Raw genomic sequence first — 26,647 nt, 5'->3', positions numbered from 1 at the left:
AATTTAAGCCAGCTTCCTTGTCTGTAATTTCCCTCCTTACCTGATGACCTTTCTGCTGTTTGAAAGCGCTTCTGGTTTTTCTTATTAATAGGAAATGTCTGTGATTACTGGCATTCACCCTCACTTCACAATGTGAATTGTTTGGAGTGCCGAACTGATTTGACCTCCAACTATTGTCTTTTTTGATGGCTAACTAAATAAGACTTGGAAAATGCTGCATGAATTATTTATTATTTTTTGCTATAATATTATATTGTTGTCAGTGCGTGAAGACTAGGCTATAGCCTTCAACACACGCAATGAACCGTGTCAAGTTTAGGGAAAAGAACTCTTTGTCTGCAGCATTTTTTGTCAAGATTTGGCTTGAAAAGCCTCGACGAAGCTAAAGGGAGACCTGTGAAGTCAACACTTGATTTGGCCCTCACCCTTCCACCCAAGCAAGTGACCATAGCGGCCAACCATGTGAAGGCGGGGCATCCTGGGCTGGGCCTCTGCTGATCACGGTGGCCAGGGAGTTGGAACAGCCTGCCCTTATCAAGCCACAACATGTGGTCGCCGTACTTTCCAACTTATAAGGAGTTGGAGCACTGACAAAAAACATAGTCTTGCATCACAATTTGAACAAAATAGTGACACGCTAAATACGACTTCTGGGTGTGTCAAGGCCAAAACAACAAACACGTCACTGTGACTCAAGTATAACAGACTGACCTTTCAACCTAAATCAAAACATGAGAAAACAGGTGGTACAAGAGATGTCGGAGGCCTCACTGAACAAATACACATCAGAGGAGAGTAAAGACTTTGGCAGTGGAGGAGGTCAGTGTTGATTAATCGTCAGTCAGAATTAAACTGGAACTTTGCAAGTCGGTTGCTTCTTCGCTGTCTCGGTCAAACGTTCCTTCGTCCACTCCTTCGACACTGCCAGAAAAACATACAAACTAACCCTCTGCCGCTCTTCTGACTAGTCACATTTCCTCATGGCTTTTCAGTTCCAACATAATTTGACAGTCACAAGTGTCAAACCTGACTTCTCACCTCAGCGTCTAAAATAATTTGATCATGTGAAGACATCAAGTTTCACCTTTGCTTTGAGTTTATTTTGCCTGTGGCAACACTAGACCAACACATCTACGCAGCGTTTCCTTCCATCAATGACACCAGAACCTGTTAATGGCAGAAACTTTTAAATCAACGTTACGTCCCAAATTCTGAGGTTATGATTAAAAATGAAACATCGTCTTTGTGAAGGACACATTCCAAAAGACAAACAAACAAACAAAAAAAAAAAACTGAATTTAGAAATGCTTATCATCCAAAGTGTTTTTCAGGTAGTTTGATCCACTCGGGGAAACATGATGATTAAATGTATTCTGTGAAGTCATAAAAACATCACTGTCAAGGGCATCTTGCATGTGATTCAACACATATTAAGCTTTCCACAAGTCACTCAAAAGTGACTTTGTTTGTGTGTGTGTACTGTATGTGTGTGTAGTGAAATTGTGTCTCGCTATAAAAGTGAAGTTTTGGCAGAGGAGTGAGTTGGATTTTTTTGGGGGGAAAGTCATTTCTGTTAGAGAGACAACCAACTTTGGCAATGGCAAACATTTGGACTTTTCCACATTTTAAATGAATCAGATTGTTATTCTTTTAAATGATCTATTTTTTTCTTAGCCATATTGTAATGTACTTTGAGGGAGTCAAACCTCTTGACTTATCGGCCTAATGTGTAACATTTAGAAAGATATATTGCTACATAAGAAAACAGACAAGGATGCATTTAGTAATAAGTCACTAGATCATTTATATTTAATATTAGATTTAAGATAATTACGATAATGTGTGAGGAGTTCTCTGACAGAATATGGCTCTTCCCAGGATTTCATGAATTTGTTTGCCAAAATCACCTGCTTTCCACAGTCCTGCCCATGTAGCCTAGCAGTTCATTTATGTTTTTGATAGCATGGCCGCAGGTATAACACTAAGCACAGTTCATGTCTGATTTGAAAGAGGATCTTGTTCAACATGACACTGTGTAATATGAGAAATAAGTATGAAGGTGCCAACAAACGCTGGACTTCTTCAGAAACAGCGCTATGTGGGAGTCAGAGTGGAGCTGAAAGATGATGAGGTGACGAGCTGATGAAGAGCCGCTGGGCTTGATTACTGAGGCAGAGCAGGTGTGGGTGCTGGTGGAGAGAAAGACAAACACCAAGACAAGAGTATGAAATAAAAAGACAGACAGCACACAATCTAATAGAGGTCACTTTTTCTAAACCTTTTTAAATAGGTGTTATCATAATTCAACACGTAGGTCTTTTTCAAAACATGAATCAAAAAGCAAGGACATGAAAAAAAAAACATAATTATTACAGGCATTAATCTGAGTTATTATGGTTGATAGTAGTAAATCCAGCTACTTTGGACAGGACACTTGGTTTTCTTTGCCCCATCTGAGCATCCTGGGTGACTTACTTCTGCCCAAGCTCCTTGCAAATGATCGTCATACATAAAGGTAACGATGACAGTCTGGTATCTGGCGAATTGACCTTTCGAGAGACAATGAGGCCTCACAAGCTAATCTTGCGCGGAGGCTCCGACTCAGGTGTTCTTCCCGCTCGCTCAAGGAGAAAAGTTTGACTCCGCCGCGAGGCGGCTGATTGAAAGCCCCTCTGCTGCAAACACATCTGGACGCCAGCGTCTCCCGAGTCGGCGCACATACGGACATTTGCACATTTTCGATTTGGCTTGACAGCTGCTGCGCTGGCTGCTCTCCAGCGTGCAGCCACCTTATTACGACTCTTATTAATGTAGGATCATTAAACGTCCCCGTGAACATCTGAGCGAAATAAATATATAAGTTTATATTTATAATTATATTTATATTCATATTTACACAGCCACTCATTCCATTTGGCAGGGCTGCAGTCTGGGGATCTCTGTGGATGGGATCTACTCTGGAGTCATGAGGGTCGCGCTGATTGTTTGTCAAAACACGGCGAGATGAGGGTGAGCTGATGGCGGGCGGTGTTGGGGGAGATTTGGAGTGCTGTCGGCGGATCATTTGGCATATTTACTGTCGCTCCTCTGGCTTTGGCTCTTCCCTGCATCTCCTACATCAGGTAGAATAATGGTCTCCATAACCTTGGGTGCCCGGTGGCCTCCGAGAACTCTCTCCTCAGCCTCCGCCCACCTGGCTACCATTTCATTGCAGGGGAGAGAGAGAGAGAGAGAGAGAGAGAGAGAGAGACTCACGTTGTTTGAGGCGGTATTTCTCCCCACATTAGTGCTACAAGACGAGGCATCCTCAATTGATTGCGAGATAATGAAGGAGGCCGGGCCGGGCCGAATCGATGTTCAGCGGGACCCAGCTGACAGAAACAGCCGACGCGGGCCGAGGTGAATCGCTTACACCACAAGGCCAAGCGGGATACAAAATCTATCAGGACGGGACATGTTTCTGTGTTCACATGTTAGGGTTAGATAAATACAGATCAATCGCCGTGGCCTCCTCTGATAAACTGCTTGGGCTTGAGTGGGCCAGCGCTCTGGTTCAAGGATTTTGGAGGCCTTGGGGGGGGAGAGGGGGGAGGGGAAAGTGTTGAATAGTGACGATTGAAAATGGGAAACTGAAAGTGAAAAAAAAAGAATCTATTTTTTAAAATCTTTCATTCTAGGGAGGCTTTTATGGCGTTTACCTTGGGCCGTTGAAGCAGCAGGATGAAAAGCAGACTAATGACAGCTTTTCAACAATTCAGTTGGCCCTTGCAGGATGTCGAAAAAAAAAAACAACAACTTTCAAAATAAACTTAGATTTCAACTCACGACTTGAACTGTGTGTGGGGGCATAAAATAACACTTGAAATGTTGGACTATTATGTTCTTTACTTGGTGAGTTGCCGTTGGAACGAGGTGGTTAGTCTGTCCTTAATATGTCCTTGACATATTGAACACGACGGGTTACTCAGAACAATCTTGAAGGCTCTTTTGACACAGAGTAAAGCCTGACTTGAAATGTTCAAGTTCTGTTCTCAGTGAGTGGAGTGCTTGCGACTGGTGATCACCAGAACTCAGCTAGTTTGGATGGGTGAAAGTGGTAATGACGGCCATTATCTGGTAGAGGTATTACCGGTAAATCATTTTTTAATCATAAAAAATAAAGTTTGAGCAAAAACTCTTTGACTGAAACTTTGACTGAGGAATTCTTGTAATTAATATGTGTGAGAAGACCCGACCTGAACAGGAACATCTTCTATGTCACATTTTTGAAACACTGGCAAAACACAATTGCAACATTGCTGAAGCACTGATTGGTGCTATTTGTCTTGCATTACATCCCCAGTGATGTTTCATTTTAGAAAATCTTTACAAAATACAACCTTGATGATCTTCCCAAGTGATGTGGCAGGTTGGATCACAGTTTGCACAAAATAAGCTCTCAGTTAATTGAAGGTGCACACCGACGGGGTCAAAGTAGGTTTTGTGGTGCAGTGGCTCACACTGTCGCATCACAGCACACAGATTATGCCTTCCAGACTGGGTATTCTTTCTGAGTGTAATTTCCATGTTCACCTGCCTGGGTTGACTTCAGGCACTCCAGTTTATTTGCACAATACAAAGACAGGAAAATGATTAACTCCGAACTTGTGAGCGTGAGCATAAAAACTCTTGTTTTTATCTCCGGAGATAAGTTGCTGTGGAACACTGGGGAGCTACAAGTTCATCGTCTGCAGTCATAGAGTGACATCACTAAATTATCTAGTAGTCTGCACTTCCACAAGACAGTGAGGAAAGGTAACTTCATTTAGACTTTATTTTTTTTTATAGGGGATAAAACACTTTTGACAAACCACATCAAATAAAATGTTGCTTGATGTTACTTTTCTTCCTGCTTTTTGTACATTCTTCCAGCCTTTTCTTGATAGTTCTATATAATGATGACAGGTCAACTTTCTCTTAATTGCAGCATCGATATAAATAAAGTTTTTTTTTTTAATCTGTAAGGCAAAGGTCTTTTGTCCAAACCATCAGCAGTGTTCAAATTCCTTTCTGAAAAGGTTGCGTCTGAAGCTTTCACAAACCAGGAATGAGCAGCCGACTGTCTGCAACCCGAGCGTAGAAGACACGCTGGTAGACGTCGAGGCCATCGGTTATGCATGTGCCCTCATCAGGGAGGAGGTTCCTCTCCTCCTTGTCCCCTGTTGACCGCCGATGTGATGTGAGAGACTGTGACAGGTCACGGTAACCCTCACGGAGGTTCGTCTGTACACGGCTGCTAAGCTCCAGCCGTATCACGCAAACAAAGGGAGGGGTAACGGAGGCGAGAGCCGTCTCTTTCGGCAGGAGCTGAGCCGCTCATCTCGGTGCTACACCGGCCCCACATCTGCCTCATCCCGCCGTAATCTTCCAGCGTTATGAGCTTGCCGGTGTTATTGAGCCTGCCTCTGCGGAGGAGCATCGGCATGTCAACACGTTTAATATGGAACGGTAGAAAACAGGTCCGGAAGGGGAGGTCGGGCCCTCATATACTGAAGCGTTATTCCAAAGTGAACTTTCCAGACACATTTATTGGGCTGATAACATTACTCAAACACAGTGAACCATTGTAAACAAGAAAACAGAAAAAAGAAGGCATCAGCTCAGATTCAGAACTGCTCCAGACTTCGAAGTGTGCCAAGCTTTTTAAAACACATCATTTTTTTTTAAAATCTTCGTAATATATCTTTTTTTTTTCAACGTTATGTCATGACTTTTTTTTTTAAATATTCATTTTTCTGCAGTATTGATAATTATAATATGTACAAAGAGGCCAAGACACTGGTTGCTCCGAGGCCGCCGGAGAAGCCAGTAAAGTTTTTGCTCGTCTCCCGTGACATGACTTGTAGTTTCAGAAAATTACAAGGTAAGGCTGTGCTCCTTCTCTGTGCTATTTATTTTACTTTTTTTTTGCTGCTTGCATGCCTCGTAGGTGACTGGGATGAAATGTCTGTGTGGTGTGCTGCTGACCGCATCGCCTCAACTGGAGAGGACGGGGCCTGTGATGTCGTCCTTGGATTTTCCTACTGACAATTCTTATGTACAAAGGCCTTACAGTCCCAACCTTGCTATCAAATAAATGCTTTCACACATTGTTAGTATTTTCTTTTTCTTCAAATTTGTTTCAAAGTGTCTCTTTTTGGTTGTCTCCCAAAAAAAGTACCGGTATCAAAATGTTCGTATAGGTATAGCGGTAGAGTGTGGGAGAGGGCTCGTTAGCATGTGTTAGGATCGTAGGTTTTAAATTGTTCTTAATGTATGAAAAGACTCCCTTTGCCCGCAATGCAAAGTTCTTTACATCATATATAATGTCCTTGTGCTGTTTGTCTTTGTACAATGCCATGATGTAATCGCAGATATGACGCAGCCTCCAGCCTCCCGGTTGCTCCCTCCTCCGTCCGCCCGTTCTGCCTGCATTCTTCTTGTCCATTCCGCCGCTGACGCTCATCTTCATGCTCATCCAAGGGAGGCTACTTTAGTAACCACTCGTTCACTGGAAGAGAGGAGAAGGACAAGAGTGAGGACACTGATGTATGTGCGCTGTCCACGTCCCACACTGCTCTGACTGCTCTTCCGCGGACAAAAGAATTCCCAATGACCATATTTGGTATTTCAACAATTTAATCCAAAAACTATCCACAGGTGTTAGTACGAGTGTGGGTAGTAGTTTGTCTCTCTATAGCTACTTTCCCAATAAAAGTAGAGGGTCAATCCTCTAACAATTGGCATTGTTGACCTCATGATGAGAGTGCACCACCTTCGCCCTAAGAGCTGGGATCGGCCCCAGAATCCCTGCGACCCTGAATGCAGCATAGGAAGCCATAGAAAGTGATAGGAAATGGATACATGTACGGGTATAACCACCTGCTCCAACTGCGGTTGCAGCATTTCCACCTCTAAGAATACGACAATTGAGGCTACAGTTTGCATGGCATGCTCGCCAAAATTATACGACGGACAAGAAAACATCACCTGTTCTGATAAGGAACAATTTCTGCAGCAGTGTTTGGATGGTGGGGTTGGTATTTACACTCAACGTGGACTCATGGACCCATTCTGCCTCGTATCAACACTGTGTGCAATGTGTTGGGATGTTTTCGGATGCGTACTTCCTTCAGGGAGACGCCATGCACCACCACCTCCAGTCATCTCTAACTGGTTTCTTCTAGACACCAATGAGAGATCGCTTCAGGCAGGGATCCAACCCGGTACGAGCAAAGTTTGGTGGGTGTATATAATACAGGCTTTTATTTATTTTGAGCTTAGTCATCCAGTGCAAGATTATTATTTCTCTTTTCCTTTGTGATGGCATTTTGCATCACCCTATTCTCTGAAAGTTGTTTTTTTTTTCAGAGATACTAGCAAACTGCCAAATCCATCCAACCATCCATCCGTTTTCTATTACTGCTTCTGCGCTCAGGGTCGCGAGGGTTTGCCGGAGCCCATCGCAGCAGTCTTGGGGCAAAGGCAAGTGGGACTAGTCGCTGCAAAATCCATCTCTCGTGGAAACAGAAATGGAAGGGAAGAGGGGAAAGAAACACGGCAACTGCGTGTCAGCGTCTCTACCTCGGTACTGAAGCTTCTGAGCCCTGTTGTTGGGGCAGTCTTTGCCCTGCATGCTGAAGTTGATGTTGGTGCGGATGCAGCGGTTGTTGAGCGGCTGCACCGGGCGAACGTTGTCGCTCATGCTCAGGAAGATCTGAGACGGCTGGTTCTGGCTCAGCAGCCGCAGGGAGTGCATCTTGGATGAAAGACGGAGAGGAGAAGAGAAGAGAAGAGAAGAGACTCAGGATAAAAGGCGTCTAATTCATCACTGAAACCTAAACCACAAATTTTTGCATGCGTCTTTTTTTTCCTAGGAGAGGAAAAAACGAGATGAAAAGTTTGAGAGTAAAAGTCTGCCTGAACACAACATAGTGAAGTGGCCAGACAGGAAATCACATTGTTCTGACAGACAATCCCCCCTGAGCTCAGCGAGTCATGTTCCGCTTTGTTTGGCTTGGCTCAGTGCAGCTCACCTGCATGCGAGTCAGATACACGGGCTTGTTCATCAGGAGCCATGTGGCCGTCTCGAAGCACGGAGGGATGGTCATCGAGCCTTCGTATGTGATGAAACTGTTTGTCTCTGGGTAAATCTCCTCGATGTTCAGGCCAGTCAGTAAATATGCGTCGTCTGCGGGGAAGACGAGAGGGAGGCGGACAAAGTGGGTACGTCAGATCTTGACAAGCATCTGATAGGATTTGCCATGGACAGACAAATAAAAGATAATAAAAGATAAATAGCAATAGTACAGGACAAAATGCATACAACACATACATTAGTGTGCTTTACCACTGATGTGACATATTGAATTTGTTTGACTTGTTGAAGAACATGTGATTGTTTCAATCACATACTATTACGAGAAACAGACTTTTTTGTTTCTTTTTGTGTTACTAGCATGACAGCTAACACACAAAGTACAAAAACTGGCAACTTGCGTGTTTCTAGATGGGCTGACTTCCCGTGTTTGTTTCCAATTTTGCATGACTTTCTAAGTCACAAGTCGAACTGATTATCACAGGAAGTCCCTTTTTTAATTTTTTTTTTATTTATTTTTTTAAGCGTCACCGCATGAGAGCTAGCAGCCCTCTTTCCCACTACCTTGGGCTAGCAGTGAGCTGCTGGCTGATCACAAAGGAGCGCACTGTTCCAAGGAGTCATGGCTGAAGCAGGCAGGGCAGGGAAGGCCTGGCCAGCTCAAAATCCAAATTTTTGGCCAGACAAACTGGTTATTGTTGCAGATAGATCACCAACATTGCTTTTATCCCCTTCAAATGTATAACGCACATCCCACACATTGGCAGGATTTATTTACTACTCAATTTACATTTCCTTTGCACTCAATTTGTGCAATCTTAAGTGAAAAAAACAATAGGTGAGTGCCTCACGGAATAGACACCACCCAACATCCTTTCAGTAGATTCCAGGTCCGTTCACTTCCTGCTTGGTGGTTATCTGGCTTCATTCCCACAGCTGCTGTTCGTGACAGAGAAACAGCCAGGGCTCTCACTCAATAATTGATTCCAGTGCCTCTGTGGACGCTAAACGGCAGCAAAACCAGAGGTTTTCTCGCCATTTGAATCAGATTTTATGCAGACGTTTGGAGAGAGACCAAAAACATCCCATTTTAAAAGATCAGCATGATGCAGTTTGAGTGAAATATTTAGCATCTTGGTGACAAGACGCGGGACATTTAAAATCAGCCATAATTTCTTTCCATAATTCTAATTTCAGTTGTCACTTAAAAAAGCATTAACTGATTGAGAAATTCCATCCTAAATGTGACTCCTCTCTGATGCAGCAGGACGTGCTCTGTACCACGTCTGGAGGCTCCTGGTGCTCCCCGTTGGAGAATTGCACTTTTCTCGCTGCCATTTCTGAGCCTGCTGCTGCGTTTGTGTCCGGAGACCATATTTTGATTTTATCCGCTGCCATCTGATGCAGCACGGGAACAATTTGTTTGCATCTGATAACGCTGATGGAAGTGTTTTCGCCATTACACTGTTAGTGCTATGTACGGAGATGGAACTGATAGAGGTGGAAAAATGAGGACCTGTGCTTTAAAGCTTTAAGTTCAATTTCAGCAAATCAGGTTCCTTGAAATCTTAGCAGAAGTCACCATGAAGATCACTCAGCAAAGCAAAACAGAGAAAACACTCAATTAATTTAGTGGAGATGTTTTATGGCTGATTCTCATTACAAATTGGTTATTCGTAAAAATGTAAATTGTGAAATATCAATATATCAAAAAATGTCATATCTGGTAATTTTTCTTCTTTTTTTAAAAACCCAATGACCGACAGACATTTGAGAGTCCGTGCTGCTCAACTATATATGAATAAAAAAAAACAAACATCGTAAATAAAATATGATGGGCCTATTTGGTGAAAATCCTACATGAGGCTACTTTTTTCACAATTTACATCATGCTCTTCAGAGTTGCATGAAGTTCTTGAGTCATACCCTGGTGTCCATAGGTGTCTTTAAGAAAAGCAACATATTCTGCATTAAGCCCGAGGTTGTCTGAGAGCTGTGTGTGCCTCAGCGTTTTCCAATTGCGGGCTTGGTGTGCGCGTTTGAGACAGAACGTGTGCGTCGGTGAGTCTGAGGGACTTCTGACAGCTGTCAGGTTCCGTGCTCCTCTCCAACCCTTCCGGCCGGCTGGACCCCCGGAGGAACCCTCCCCCCGCTTCACCCCTCCCGCCTCGGCCGAGCGGGCGGGCGCCGGCCCCGCCTGGTGCCTCGGAGACGCCTCCCGGCCACAAGGGGCGGTGCATTTATCCAGCCACTCGCTGGATCCCCCCATTAATCCAATTATTTGTGCCTTTTTTTCCAGGATAGCCGCGGGCGATCTCGGCAGCCGACGCAGCCTCTCCAGTGTGGGAGCCTGGCAGCAGTGGGGGAACCTCTGGAGAGCCGCTGTCAGCGCCTGCCACGCTGGCTGCTTCGCCAGCCTCCTCTGGATCTTTTTTTTTTGTGTGTGTGAAAGAATCCCTACTAACTGCCTCTCTTCAGATAGCTACGCTTCTGAAATGAAGTAATGATACTACGGATGATCAAAAAAAAGAAGAAGAAGTAAGAAACAAAGAGCGAGAGTTCCACCCTGAACGTCTGACAGTTTCCTAATTTCAATGAAGTGACAGTTTCTCCTAAGTTGGCACTGTGGCCTCGTTTCACTGAGGCGACATGTCTTCGCTGTTGAGCCACGTCTTGAAGGTGAAAAATAAGACCTCGTGCACTCCAATTGAAAAGCAACAACTAACCAAAAAATAAAAAATAAAAAATAAAAAATCCCAGTCTGCTCAAAAACATTTTCCCACTGGAGCAAAACTGCGAGTGGTCTACGCTCTTTTGTTGTTAGTGTCCCGTCTGTGATGTGTGGTGGTTTAATACGCATGGAGAGTAACTGAAGCGTGTCAACCTTGCAAATGAGGAACCTGTTCCTGCAGTCAAGCAACTCAGACCACAGAGAGTAATCCTTGAATGATTTTGCTTCCCCACTCTGGCATCAGAATGTCAAGCAGTGTTGGTAAATAATAATAATAATAATAATAATAATAATAATAATAATAATAATTTACCAACCAAATTTTAGCTAAATTGTGTTAATGTGTATTGGTAAGGAGCATTGCATTAGTAGTTAAACTAATAACAATAGAATATCAGTAGAAGAACCGCCTGCATCCATTTCAAGTCTTCACTATGTCAACTTTACTTCCACTAGGGATTCATTTTCCTTTATAATTGAGAAGAAATGAAAAACAGTTAACTTGTCTGATACATAAAAAAGCAAATCATCCATTCAGTAAGTTGACCTATATTGCAGGTAAAATTCAATTTTAGTTCCAGCAATGTCAGCCAGTATGTCTAGTGCCTCACTTCTTGAAATTATTTTTGCTAAATGCAGTCAGTTGCATGATGCACGCATCTCCATTTGTCCGCTCATTTCAAAGGTGCTCCAGTTACAGCCTCCTGCAAAACTTAAGGCCTGACTGAGGCAGTTATCGTTAACCCATATGTGAGATATCAGAGTTCAGATTTTTCATAACTGTACATTCAATGATCTGCTTTCTGACAAGTAGAGCATCAAAAGAAGCCAAACGTTGCCCTTCTGCCTTTTCTGGGTGGTTCTTTGACAGGACAGAGACACATTGTTGTTAGAAAGCATTGGAGGAGGGAATTTTTAAACATGTGGGACCTGGACAATGACTCGAGATCCATTGAGCTGCTATAAACTTCATTAACTGGACAGCTAAGGTTGACAAAACCTTGAAGTGTTATATTCCGCCAGAGCAAACAACTGTCAGATTCCCTGTCATAATCTGAGAGATCTGTCCTTGCAACACGTTATGGTCCCGAAAGTAATGAAGAGGCTGACAGGTAAGTAAAGCGTGATAACACAGAAAAGTGAACCATTCGTAGTTGTCTTTAAAAGAAATGACAGATGTTTTGATACCGCGTCAACACATCCCAGCCCGTTAGTTTTGCACTTACTTTTGTACGTTATTCTCGTGATAGTGTCTCTGTTCAACATTCGATTCAGGAAGGCGTTTGACGACTCGGCAATCTGGAAAATGAGAAGAGCAGAAAGCAGCCTTGGTAAGAAAAGAATTGGGTTACATTTTGAAACGAAAGGGTTGAAAAACAGGACTGCTCATCCCAAATGGAACCAAACTTAACGTATTTAGCAGTCCTATTGTGGCATTCCAAACACTTAGAATCATAGTTCATGACCGATAACACAGGAAGCGTTGTGCATGCTCATGGGTGCAGGATTACAGCACGGTGCAAGCAAGGTCACGTCTGACGGAAATGGAAACAAACACACCAACGAAAAACAAGATGTGAGTGTTTTATAAGCAAAAGCACTGAAAAGCGTAAAACCAGAGAAATAATCCACACTTTTCTCTTTCTCATTTGTTCCTTCCGGCCTGGGCAATAAATCAATCTCTGATTTACAGCATTTGCTTACAGTGAAACCATCATGACTCAATGAGCTACTTGAGCACGTGCTTGTTCTTAATAGCCTAAAAATAGTCTCTTTAACGGTTCTCCTAATTCTATAATTGCAGCCCTTGTTGACAGTTTGCGTGAAACTGTCACCTTATTTAATGAATTGACTGTAACTGAAATGAGGACAGCATAAGCACTGCACTTGGCGGCCTATTCATGCGTCTACAACTGAACGAAGGCCCAAAATATGGAACTGCCACCGTCAATACATCTTCCAGTTCCCAGTTAAGTACGCAAACTAATATTAATGTCATTGATGGTCCTCAATAAGTTCAGGATCTCACCATATCTCAAACCAGTTGAGCTTTAAGTGCAGTTTTAGCAAATTGTGCAAATGAGCCACAATCTCTTATTTATACCTCGTTTGGTTTGTTTTGATTCATTGACTTGAAACATGGAAGATTATCACGTAAAAACTTGAAAATGATCATGTAAAAAAAGGGTAATATTCTAGTATATAATGTGAAAATTTGTTTCATGTTATAACGTGAAAATATCACAAAATAAGGAGATAGTTTCACGTTATAACGTGAACATTCTCACCAAGTAATGTGATAGTTTCATGTTATTACATGACAATTATCACAAAATAACATGATAGTTTCAATTTTAAGTCTGAATTTTTTTTCCGAGTGCGGCAGCAATGCACCTCTGTAACTTTCTGTCCAATGTCCTTGTTCCTTCCCCTCCTGTTCTGATTACCCTGATGGGTTGCATCTGTCCCCTATCCCACTGCCCTCTCCTGTGGACATACAGCACTCTGTGTTCCCCGTGTCTCTGACGCTTCACTGTTTCATACTGTGTGGTCTATCGGTTCCTAGTTCACTCAGCGAAAGGATTTATCTGCGTCTCTTGTTTGGAAATTTTGTCCATTGCAGACTTCTGCATTTCAGTGCTAATTGTGTTCTTTATTTTGTGATGATCATATTTTTTTGCCCGCACATTTTTAAAATGTTGTAAAAAGGCATTTTTACAGCCTTTAGTTCTCATGTGGTTTTCCATCCGCTACTTTAATATATATTAAATATAATATATTAACCATATGGTCTCCAATTACTGCCGTTGTTGGAGTTAATATTTAAACATGTTCACAATATGAGTAATAAAAGACTATAATAGACACACACCCCCCCCCCCTGTAAACCTTGAAATTAGCCACCTTGCTTCGCTGATGTTCCTCAACAGTGGATGTTTGCAACAACAGCAGGAAATAAATTAGGTTCAGGAGATCTTAACAACTGGAGCAAGTCTTGTTGAACACTTTAGACTAATATGTGGCTTTCTCTAAAGATGGAGCAGTCTTCTGTTAGTGCAATCGAGCTTTTGGGCAATATGGTGAATTTTCCTATTACAATAATAATGAATGAATAAATATTTAGTTGTATTCAGGTCATTTCAAGTGTATTGCTCCAGCTCTTCTTTGAACAAGAGGCAAGTAAGATCGTTGCCTAGACTGTGGATTTGTGGAAGAGAGAGTTTGGACAAGATGACGATAAAAATAATACTGAAAAGTGGCAATACGTTTTTTGTTATTTTTGTCACCAGAGAGTGCAGCTGAGGACAGCATGGAAACCTAATCAGAGAGGCTTTGCATGCTCCTTTCATCGTCTTGGCACGAAGCAATAAACACCCACTATGTGCAATGATTTAAATACACACATTGGTGCAAGCTTGTGCATGTGAACGAGCTCGATATACTAAATGTATCTAAAATAATGCTGGATATAACTGTTGTCTTCTGTTAGCAGAACTCTGCTCCATGTCGTGTTTCCAAGGGGACCACTAACACTGACGGACCTGCATCCGTGCCTGCCTACTTTTTGTTTAATTTATTCACCCATTGCCAGTTAAAATCACATTTGCACGCTATCGAGACAGTTGCCTATTTATAAAACAGTGTCAGGGCATCTGTTCCGATGGGTGTGAGGAGGAAGGGATTCAGACGCGCTAACATGCACAGGCGGAAAACCAAACGAGAGGGTACAAAGGGCTCGATATCAAGAGAGATGTTGTTGTGGTGCTCAAAAACCAGGAGAAATAACACGACTGGAGCTTTATTGCCCTATATCTGACAATGATGGGAATCGTGCATTGCCCCTTTAATGCAGGTCCCCGCACCATTAAAGCAGCTACATGAAAAACACTTTAGATTCTCAGCCATCGATGATGACCATGGTAAACCTGCTTGATGCAATTTGACAGCATCACAAAATGGATTCGTAACATCATCCCATCTATTAGCCCAGCAACACCGCTGCCACTGGCCAAAAGGTGCACGCTGCAGATCGGAAAAACAAAGATAAACATAATGCAGCTTCTCCTGTCCGAAAATCCATTTGGAATTTTGTTCATCTTTATCGAACAGGCAAAGAGGCATGCATCATGGAAAATATTCAGTACTTTCACGTATATTTGGTATTCGCAGTGCGTTTTGGATTGTTTTTCCTATGAGCAGCACAAAATACACATATCCATTAAAAGAAAGTCAGTAATGCAATGCTTTTAGCTCAAAATCACATCAATACTTTAAAACCCTCAATTTAAATGGAAGTTTGAAAAAAAAAAAATGAAAAAAAAGTCACATCCAAATCATGTCAAGTTCCTTGGGTGCTCTGGCGTTAAGCTACAAATTTAATGGATGCACATTCTCTTCAGTCAAAAATTCCATCAATTTGAGCAAGATGTCCAGGACCTGGGCAACATAAAAGCAGAATTTGTGGCCTCCATCGTGTTTTACAGCCACTCCTTAACCACGAGTGCAACAACAGTGTTAATGCCAGACCGAAATGACTGAAATGTCAATAGCAGCTCTGACTTTCCTGCAAAGTGTTTTTAAATGTTGTGTAGGAAAAAAAAAAAGAGAGCAGCTGGGTGCATTTATCCATCATGCATAATTATCATCAATCAATTACATTGATGTAAAGTTAGATTTCTTTTTCTACCACTGCACCTCCTGCACTCAGTCGCAGTGGTTTGCTGAAGCCTACCCCGGCTGTGTTCGGGTGAGGGTGGGGTCACACCCTGGACAAGTTGCTTGTGTGCCGCAGGGCCACACAGAAGGAAAAAGAACCAGTCGGTCTCGCACCTACAGCCAATTTAAAGTTCTCAGTTCTCCTCACATGAATGTTTTTTTGAATTGTGGGAGGAAGCCGGACAACCTGCTGAGAACCCACGCAGGCACTGGGAGAACATGCAAACTCCTCACGGACAGACCCCACAAACAAATCAGATGAACAAGTTGGTTATTTACATCCATTTGTAAAGATTTAAGATAGCTAGACGCTAGTTAGATCACTGGAGAGACGGATGTACCTGGAGGCACTTTGCCCAGGGAGTTGTATTTGTGACCAGTGACTGTGTAGACTTTCTTTTTTTCCCAGGTTTGTCTTTGTGTTGAGCCCAATTTCAGCCAATTTGAGAAGAAGCTGTGACCCCCACAGTCACCGCCACTTTTACCCCTCGCCAGTAATGATTGGACCAAACGGCCCAAAAATGTCAATGTTTCTTTCGGCAACATGATTTCAAAGCATCCTGCGTCAACCCTGGGTTTAACCTAAATTACTCAGACTGTGACCTGTTTTCAGCTCCACTCTGGCGGGCATGAGTGGCTTTACCGACCACTTAAACTCCCTGCCAGCTCTCCAACTTTGCCTCTCTCATTTTTAATCACTTTCCTGGAAACGCACCTGAGGGGATTCCGTCAATCTGTCTGGCGGATTCCCTCGCCGTGTGCTCGCGAAGTGTAAGAAAAGCGCACACTTAGCACCATATGGCAGAGTGTCAGACCGTCACAAGGTTACCACAAGACACTTAGCTGTTTCACCAGCTAACCATTAGGTGGCCTTGCAGTCATCTTTGTGCATTTTCACAAAACCTCTTAACGTGCATTCAGCAGAAATTTGAGTTAGAAATGTTATGAAAACACCATTTTTGAAAGAATTCCCCATGATTTGGGATGAAGTTAATCCACTTGCTTGAATTGGTTTTAGTCTTTTACGAATCAGAGCTAATGCTCAACATGTTTAATGGGGACAGCTTGCAGCCTCACTTGACAACATTTCATGATATCTTCTCCATTCTTCTAATGGTTAGTTTATTTCGGCTTCATCCTACATATCGCAGTCTAGTCATCTAACAATGCTTTGCGTTGCCTCGTCAATTTGTATCAAATCAGCTCATGGAAACGTTGCCACTGCATGTCTTTATTCTCTCATCTTGAAAGCAAATTCTCAAAAGTTTGCTCTACATATTAACTTGACAACACACTACCTGAATGCCTTGAAAGTGTGAGTGATGCAAAGAGTGAGAAACGTTAACCTCTGCTCAGTCACAAAAAAGTGGCGACTTGTCACCTGTCCAGTCGCAGCTACCACTGCAGACTCTGACCCACTAAGACAGGCATGAGTTAGTGGATAAACAAATTGGTATGGATGAGTATATGCATGAGTAGGTAGAAAATTTCATTTTGTATTGTCTTGCATTAAACAAAACTTCTTGGTAAGCGTACATTTATTTTTTCACACTGCAACTCTCTTATATATGCTTCCTTTCTCCAACTGACATTCTTTTTAAATAAGGCGTAAAATGTTACAAATATTTAATTTTGAAATTTAATTTAATTTAATTTTTTATCACCCCAAGACTTTCTTCTATAAAGTCGACATATTGAAGCAAAGACATGTTTGTGTGGCCATTCTAGGTTGTTTCATGGATGTCTGACTGAACAGGGCCCTTAATGTACTCCAAACAACTACAACTGCCAATCAGCGCTAACAACTTAGAGTGACTGGTTAACAACAATTTTCGCACAGCTCTGTGAGCGAAATTGAGACACAAATGGGTTTATCCCCCCCACCCGCCACCACCAACCATTTCTGAAGGGTAATGGAGGAGCAGCTTGTTCCCACTTCCCACATCTGTTGGCCTCCAAGTACACGGACTGTTCATGTTGGTTTCAAGTCTAGAGGAGAAACATGACTGGCAGTCTCAGCTAGAATATGTTGATACAGAACTGGACTCATCTGAGTCTTTGCCTGGTGTGGAAATTGCCGTATTTCTTTTGTAAACTACTGTCAACTCCACCCAAGTAAAGTCTGTTTGCCTTTTGAATGAAAGCAATACCACACTTAAATGAAAATCACTGTCACATGTATGATGGTTTGTAACCGCATCACACCTTCAACGTTCGGCATAAAACACGCATGCTATCGCTTAACTAGGGGTCTCTTTAGCTCTAATGCAATATCTGTCAAAAGGTATTCCGAAGCTCAAACAAATATACTTTTCAGAGTGCTACATGAGAATGCAAGGCACAACTGAACTATGACTCAACATGAAAACAAGTAATCTACTGCTGCGCCTTGTTTTCAACCATCATCCAATTACCAAGGCGTAAACTGTGTTACGTGCAGCGCTAACAATGTTTTAGACTCCACTTTGTGTTAAATTCAACAAGTTGATTTGTGACTCTGGGTTTTCCCCAGAGCCATTTATATGGCTCTTTATAAATAACAGTCACAGCATAGATCTATACAATGGCGGAGATTAAAAAATGCCTTGGTTCCTGAGGTTTTCAGAAACACACACACACACACACACACACACACACACACACACATCACTATATATCTTTTTTTTTTATATACTAGTCCGTTTCAATTACTTCAGTGTTGCATCATGGGAACCCATTTTGCTGCTTTACACCCCTTGGCTGCACATTACTGTAGTTTTGGCTGCAGAAGTTTAAAGGAATGCCAGATTCCAAATGGCAACATGAAGCATGTACCATGCTACCTTTTTTTTTTGTTGATAATATTGACATGAGCCATCTCACCTCGCTCGGCATATTTTGCAAATCACCGTACAAAACATTTTAGCATTTTATTTAACATAATTTGTGTAATTGTTCCAAAGTTGAAAGTAAAATCAAACAGGCAGTTCATGAAGACAGAAGTACCAAACTTCAAGACAATTTCTCAGTCTCTGAAACGCAGGGGCAGTTTGGACACAGATCACTTACAAAATTTGACTTTCTCTGTATGAAGAAAGGAAAGTTCAGCCTCCTTTTAGCTCGCGTGCAGTGTGCCACACACACTCCTGGCTGCAGTTTGCGCTCTAAACTGGCCTATGAATTTTCAAATCTGTATTGAAAAAGGGAAATGCTTGTTGTAACATTTATAAAAAAAAATACTTAAAGCAAGAAACAAGAAACAATTTTGTCTTGTTACTATTTTAAAATTCATATTGCCTATGCGACCAACTGAGAGCTTATTTATAATTTACCATTTACGCTTTTTTATTAGACCAAATTTTTATAATTACATTAAAGGTCTAAGGGACTTGTGCTTAATTTTCGGGACTATTTGAGAAGAATTCAGGATTTGGGATGGCCGCTTTGTTTTTCGGTACTGTGCCCAATTTTTTTGGTAAAGGGAGGAAGTTAACAATAGGGACAACATGACGCAAGAAACAAAATCATAAAACAGGAAATAACCTCAGACAAACCTCTGGCCACTCTCCAGAACCTGACAAGCAACAGGAGTGGTTTTCACATGGTGGCTTTTTCCTTTCTATGTCCTTGTATCTCACATCGAGTGGTGTCCTGCTGTTTTCAGAGTCATTTCCTTCCTTCAAACCACACCTGCTGCACTCCACCACCGCCTCCTCTCACACAGGTCCTCGCCCTCGACACACGGCTTGAAGAGCAGAGGGAGGTTGCGGGAGAAAAAGGAGGTCGACCCAGGTCAGCGACTCTTCTGTTTCTCTGCAACTAAATGATGGTCTCATTGACGCTGGGGAGCTAATTAAGTGTTCGCCGCTGAACCTGGCAGCTTCAGTGCACGCGCTGCCTCTTTGATATCCGGCACTCTCATTCAAGACGGAGACCTCTCAAGCACAACAAAGAGGCGAGCGGGCGGCTGCCACCATCGCCAGCACAAAGCCAAAATGGCTCCCTGCTTCACTCTGTGACGTAATTGGATTGCTGATTGTGAGCGGCTGGTTTTTGAGCAGAGTGTGGAGGAGTGGCAGCAAGCAGGGGGTCTAAGTGAAAGACACCCCGTCTAATTCCTTGTGTATTCTGTACTCTGAGTGCATTGAAGAAAGGAATTTCTCTGACCTCTGCTAGTTTACCTGGCAATAGAACGTTCACACATTGGTTCCCATATTTACTACTTATACACTACATTGATGTCATCAGTTGAAAAGAAAGAGAAAAATCAACTAACGCGTTGAAATTTTTATGGTCACTTCAGTCACTCTTTTATCACCAATCATTAGTAAATCTTCAAAAGTGCTCATTTATGTCGATAGCTAAACACTCAACAGAATATTCAGCAATTTGAATATCAGGCAATTCAGGAAGTATCTAATATTTAATTTATGAATGTACATATGTTTTTTTCTCTTCTGAGTCTCTGTCCAGTGCCATTTCCCAACTGCAGCTACTGTATGTATGAGGCCTGACAAGCTTTCAGCAGAAGCTCATATGTTAACGCACTTTTCCTGCGGGACTTGCAAATCTGACAGTCGATAAAAGGTTTAAGGGAGTGCTGACATTTTATTTTCCACGTTCCCCAAGTTAAAAACCCAAGAAGAGTCTGTGAATGTCTGAGGGGTTGAAGCAGTGTGTGAACAGAGTGAACGCATGAACCATTAGTAAATAAAAAAAAGTAAAGGTGACTAATTAATAAGTTAATTATTTTGACTATTGGCTTCCTGAATGACTCAACGTGAGCTTTGCTGTGGACATTTTGTGCCTGTGTGTATTTATCGATTTATGTTTATAATAATTTGTTGTTCATCGATACTGGTAGAAAACCAAGCATACTTTGGGAATTATGAAGAGTTACTTCAGTCCTTACTTTGTTATACACAGTAAGATATAGCTTAAGTCAGCCTACCTAATTAGCTCTGTGTGCTAAGTTAACCAAAGTAACATTAGCAAGGCAATCTGACTGATAATCAGTAGTATGGTACTCATGGCTACAGCTACAGTAGGTCACTAAGCAATCAAACTTGATATCAGCTAACAACTGAATGATACATCGACAAAGTATCCTGGAGAAGAACACTGTTGTCCTCGGTGCTGTGTCTTTGGTCTTGATATGAATTATCAGGATGTGCAGCGCCTGACACTGGCATTGCGAGGGACTCCACCTGCCATAGTTATATAAATGTGGCTTTCACATTTCACTCATTTTCATATTTTGTTGACTTTCTTGACAGCATGTGCAACTGATTAGCTTTGACCTCTGATATCTATAAAAGGCTCACATCTATTTTGCGTCTCTTTTAAGGTTATTTTTGAGAACTTGCCCAACATGCAGCTCAGAAACAACTATCCTGAGGGGAAAGACATGTTGAAGACATCACTGTCAAAGATGTTGGTGTGATCCTGTTTTGATGTAACAATGAGGAAGGAAGAGAAACTGAATCCTACGTCCATTTTGGAGATGGGCTGCTTGTGTGGCCTGAGGACTGGATAAAGCAATACGACTAAATGTTGCTGTCACTTTTGTTACCACGGAACATTTGAGCACTCAGCCCACCTTGTCTGGAGTTTTGTCCGGGCTGAACAATACTTGTTCTGTTCCACGACACATTTTTATTTTTATTTTGTCCAGCTTGTCTTGTTATACTTGACATTAGTAGAACCAGGTCAGTTGCTATGGTAGCTACTATCCAATCCCGTTTTTTGGTCAGAAAGGGAAAAAAAAAACATTTCTGAAGTTTTGCTGGTAAAATACGTGCAGAGATTGAAAAATACATCTGTTAAACAAAAGTGAAGGTTATGAACCCTCTTTATTTGGACTTACCTTCATGAATATGGACACTATGACCAGTCCGTTCGGGCTTTTAGCAGCTTCTGTATAATTTGTATACAGCTCATGATTGTAGTGGATCAGCTGCACCTGCAACACACAAAAATTACACTTGAGTTATTGGAAGAATTTGACAATATTAACGACACACATTACTGGCATTGTGAGCACCAGCCATGAACAGGATCTGACCAGGGGAAACAAAAATAACCCTTCACGTCATTGCACTTTAATCTTTGGTTTCTGAGAAATCATGTTGGATGATTTAAACTGGGAAATCAATACGGCTGAAATCTCTCCCATGAATTCTCCAAGACACTCTTGGTAATGTGAAGTTGTTAAGAACACTTTACTACGGCCTGGAAGTGGATGGTAGTAATAAGGCGGACATAAAAAGCTGAGTATTCTGTCATCATTTGATCCAAGGCCAGCCCGCTCCCACAGGCCTTAGGTGAGGACAGCTACAGCGTGTCCCAGTATGAGGTTAATGTTTCACTGACACAGCTGCCTCATCCGCTCCAGCTGTTCATTATTCCAGCCTTGTAATGATGTTTGGATTTGGCCAGGCTGCTCTCTCCTCCCTTCTATAAAAGCAAAATCTGACAGAAGGGGACCCCGCACAATTGAAGCTATGCAGCTTTCAAGTAGGTTTTCTCCAAACCAGCCAAACACTGAAAGAGCAAATGATCCTGAAAATCTCTCGGCTTTCTGTGTGAGCGGTAGTTCGGAAAGAGTTTTGGTCCTGATGATAACAGGACATTTGGTAACTTCAGACGTGAACGCTTCCCGCCTTAATGTCTGGTGCGTACCTGTGTGTATTTATGTGCTGTATGTATATTTAGCCATGATTTTAAAATAAACTTTCAATTTCATTGCCACCTCACGTTTCTTAATCATCTTTAAAATGAATCCTTGAGGATAATTTTAGTTTCTTACATTAAAAACAATTTTATCATCACAACATATTCATATCACCGTATACCAATAGATATAGACATGCGAGTACTGCCAGTTTTTTTTTCCACCGGCTAATATCCCAGTCATTATATAATAGTGATGAAATAATCACATCAAATATATTTTTGTGGCCGTGTTAAGGGTCTTCTGGTGGCTTCAATGCTCTAAAACCGCTGTAAAACCGACACGTATAAATAAGCGAATGAAAATCCATAGCTCAAAGTAATTAAATGTCTCGCCTTTTCAAATAACACGTTAAACCTTCTGTGCAGACTAAACCGTTATCACTATCACTGCGGTAAAGCACTCATTTCCAGCCCAGGCGATTTCCCGATCGTTCCCACCGGCTCCCACTTTTTCGCTCCCCATCTCCATAAACTTCTCATTCTGGCTCGCTGGCGATGACCCCACTGAATGCATACGCTGAAGGGTATAAATAAACAAATGTAAGAGGAGAGTAATTATGAAATGCTCAACGGTGGGAGCGCGGGGCAACAGAACGTCTATAAAAGCAATCAAGGCGGGAGGGGAGGAAGTGATTAAGGCCCTGCGCTGATCTGATTAGTTTCTGAGGTGAGCGTCGGCCGAGAGAAGTCGTCCGCTCTCCCGACATGACAAACTGCAGCGCCGTTTGCTGCCGGTGGGCAATAAAAGGGGGCCAGCGTGGGCCGTAATAAAGTGGGAGCGTCTGCCAAATGGCGAGGAGACGATCGGGCGGGGGGTTGCCGAGCTAAACGTGGAGGGAAATAAGAGGTGGTAATTAGGTGCACACACCTTTGAGTTAGAGAGGAGATCCTCGCCGTGTTGGCGCCGTTGCATCATTTATCATAAGGAACCCTCTTCCCACCCCACCCCCACCCACAATAAAATCACATCTCCATCCAGCTCATTCAGGTCCCTTCAGTCCATTAGGATTCAGCCGCGCCGCTTTTGCCGAGGGTGCTCACTGGGCGGCGAGGATGCACTGCATAGTGCGGGTGTCACAGATGGTGCCGGAGAAACAAATTGAGGGTTCAGGTTTCGGGAGCACTTCATTTAACTGGAATTTGGCCTCCAATCTGCTTGTAGCTGCCAGGTTTCTTATCAGATTCGCCAGGTTTCATTTTTCAATAAAGTGGTCCCGTGCTATCTGATGCAGAAGGAGTAGGTGCATAAATAAGACAGAATGGAAGCGGCTGGGACTAATGCAAGAGTTCTGGAGTGTGTGGTATAGATACTGCACACAAGCAGAGTGACAAATCTACAGACTGGACAGTCGTCTCAGCTCGCGGGGAACACGTGTCTCTTCGGCCTCTGCCATTGGCCCTGTTGGGTCAGGTGACAGCACGGTAACCGAGCAGGGTGAAGGGGGTAGGAGGAGCCAAATGGGCAAGTGATGATGTGAAAGGGGAATTGATTTCATGGACTATGGACTAATGTCTATGCTTTGATGAAAGGGAAGCATATTGGTCACCACTGAACGTTTGAGGAGAAGCTGAATCGAAAGAATCCATTCCACCACTCCAGTATTGATCCGTACCATCCATACCAGCGTTGGTATTGATATTTCAATCCATCAGTCCTTGTCAGTGATAACATAGAAATGCAGCAATAAACTATCAAAAGGCATTCTTTAAAAAACTTGGCCTGTAGGGACATATAGTGGCGTTTTGAAATGGTCATATTTAAGACTGAATTAAATTAAGGCAACATTTTTTTTAAGACTTATTTATGATAAATCTGTTATTTTCTGTGTTTTTATCAATTAACTCAAATAGAGGGATTTTTTTTTTGATACATGTTTTAGGGAGGTTTATTTTTCTTATACATTTGCTCAGCTGTTTGCATTTTTTCATTTAATCTATTCTATTCAGACTCAAAACTTCAAAATGCTTTCAAAAAGCCCTTTGTATCTTTGTTTTGGAAAATTGTTATCCACCGAGTTATTTTCAATCATTAATCTTTTTGACTGGCTGTCATGATTATTGTTTAGTTTTTTTTAATTACCTGTGACATATCACTCATAACTTACAAACACTCTTAATTTAGATGCAAAAGCCATGCAATTTTTTGTCTCTCACCAACAACCAGTTACATTCCTGAATATATTTTTGTCTAACTTTCAAAACTAATTGCCTCTTCCAAGTGTGAGGAATGGAAGTCTGTTGCTTGGGCTGTCAGATCCAAACTGGCTATTTGATTTTGCCATGTTGTGTTTCATAACACCACCACCCGTCCAACTAAATGAGAGGCTGCAGGGCTGCAAACAAGTTATTCCAAGGATGTATGATGCAATCACAGCTCGCCAGCTGAAACTGCACCTATGTCAATTCCAAATACAACACAGGAGTCCAGCTTGCTCTTCCTGTCATCTTGTCTCAAGGTCTATTGGCTTTTTATTGCATTAGATTGGCCGTTTCATTGCTTTGTATAGAGGCACTTGACCTTTATCAAACTTGTCTTAAAGGCAATGTTTCCAATCCCTGTAGAACGTGTGATAAAGAAGATAACTTTACCTTAATCATTCTTTTAAATAAAGCCATTAACTTATGAGAAATGTTTTTGTGCTTGTCAGGTCTAGCTAATCAGTAACCCAGTACCTCTGAGGCCAGTATAGAACCTAATGAGACAATGACCACACAGTGCAGTTTTCTCTTTACCCATTTAGCAGCAGCTACTGTATTCTGTCTAAGTTGCCTCCTGTTTGCTTGTCTGTTTTCTATCAGGAATTTAAAGCGAAGCAGTTTGCAGCAGTTTCAACGTCTTGGTCAGAACTGAGCTGAGGCCTGATTGGTTGGGACATTAAAAAGATTTAGTGAAGGTGTGCGAGATGGATGAGCATGATTTCAGAGTGAGCACTTTTTCATGCCGGCCAGCAAACACTGCAGCTAAAACTGTCAGCAGGGAGGACAACATATTATTTACCAATTGTATGATCACAAGAAACTATAGTATGATATCTTATATACTCTGAACACAAAAAAACGTCCAGAGGAATCAGTTGGCTACACACAATTAGGGTGAAATATTTAGTGCCTGCGAGTTGATGGTGTCTGAGACAACTGAAAATCTGCGTCATGCCATGACTAGAACAGCAATAATGGCAATGGGACCATGACGATGTCAGATATGTTTCTGAGATTTTATTTCCAACAAAATTCAGCACGTAGATTGCCTGCTCACATAATTCAGTAATTTACTTATTGTGTTATTGATAACAATTAAAAAAATCATAAAAATAACTACAGTCCCAGAAGCCGGGGTTCTGGTCCACAAGGGACTAGAAGACGGATGGAGCAGGAGGTAAACAGGAGGCTTGGGCCGGTGGACAGTGGTGTTTGGGTGGTGACCAAAAGGACCAACATGTGGGAATGTGGCTGAAATGAGTTTCCTCCAATGAGCGGCTGGGCTCAGATGAAGAGATAGCGTAAAGACTCGGCCATCAGAGCCGGAGCCCGCAGTGGAACCGCTGCTCCGCTGCGTCTCAGGGACCCAACTGAGGCGATTCAACAATCCGATCAGGATGCCACGCCCACCTGGCCGAGGAGCGCCTCGCTCAAAAACGGCTGGATGAATGGACGGATTATTGTAACTTCTTCCTTCCTTCCCCTCAAATCGAACTCCCATCCCTTACAGTCAGTAGGTGTGTATTCACAAACGACATCACTCTCGCGGGGAGAAACTCCATCTCTAATGTGATTCCTCTCTGACACAGTGAGATGTGGTCCTTGCCGTTTTTTCCTGGGCCTCATCCATTAGGACCTGCGGCTCGCTGTCAGACGACTTCATTTTTCCTCTCCGCCATTTCTGCTCCCGCTGCGCTTGCTATGCTGAAGGCCACATTTAGATTTCGCTACCAGGACAAATGCAGTCTGATGGGACGCAGGTGCAAAATCTGAACTTGAATGTGTTTGCACCATCAGATTATTATCGCTACGCGCTCTGTGAATCAGTGCACTGAGGCAGAGCGCATGGCAGCAAAAAATGGAGCTATATTTGGCCCTTAAAGCTGCATTTCAGTCTTCAGGGGTCGAGGGTCACTCGTCCCACCAATACGGTCCATCTCATGTAGGGTAAATTAAGAGAATATGTTGGGGGCTGTTTTAGCGGAGTTGAGTTACTGTTGTAGATTATAGATTATAGTCATCAAGACCATGGAGTGTTATGATGTGTGTGTTGGAGAGGGTCCTGAGAGTGACAGTCTCCTTACTACTGACTAACCCGGCCTCTACTGGGAGGAAAAAAGAAGACAGCAGGTCAATAAGCTGCTGTGGCAGGCTGGGAAGGCTTTAATAGG

General features: G+C 42.5%; 1 protein-coding gene across 1 annotated transcript in view; it reads right to left on the bottom strand.

The window, feature by feature from the left end:
- Positions 1–5,553: 5,553 nt before the first annotated feature.
- The window catches only part of ca10a (carbonic anhydrase Xa), a 195,215-nt gene continuing 174,121 nt past the window's right edge, over positions 5,554–26,647 (bottom strand). Inside the window, exons 5-9 of the mRNA XM_076033662.1 lie at positions 21,409–21,504; positions 12,074–12,146; positions 8,055–8,209; positions 7,603–7,777; positions 5,554–6,529 (exon numbers count right to left, since the gene is read on the bottom strand). Coding sequence (XP_075889777.1) covers positions 6,507–6,529; positions 7,603–7,777; positions 8,055–8,209; positions 12,074–12,146; positions 21,409–21,504 — 522 coding nt within the window. The 3' untranslated portion in view covers positions 5,554–6,506. The remainder of the gene's footprint in view (positions 6,530–7,602; positions 7,778–8,054; positions 8,210–12,073; positions 12,147–21,408; positions 21,505–26,647) is intronic.

This window comes from Nelusetta ayraudi, unplaced genomic scaffold (genome assembly GCF_046127955.1).
Source record: "Nelusetta ayraudi isolate G7.1 ecotype Tasmania unplaced genomic scaffold, CSIRO-AGI_Nayr_v1 ptg000042l, whole genome shotgun sequence".
Lineage (NCBI taxonomy): Eukaryota > Metazoa > Chordata > Actinopteri > Tetraodontiformes > Monacanthidae > Nelusetta > Nelusetta ayraudi.
This window is presented reverse-complemented; position numbering and strand designations above follow the sequence as displayed.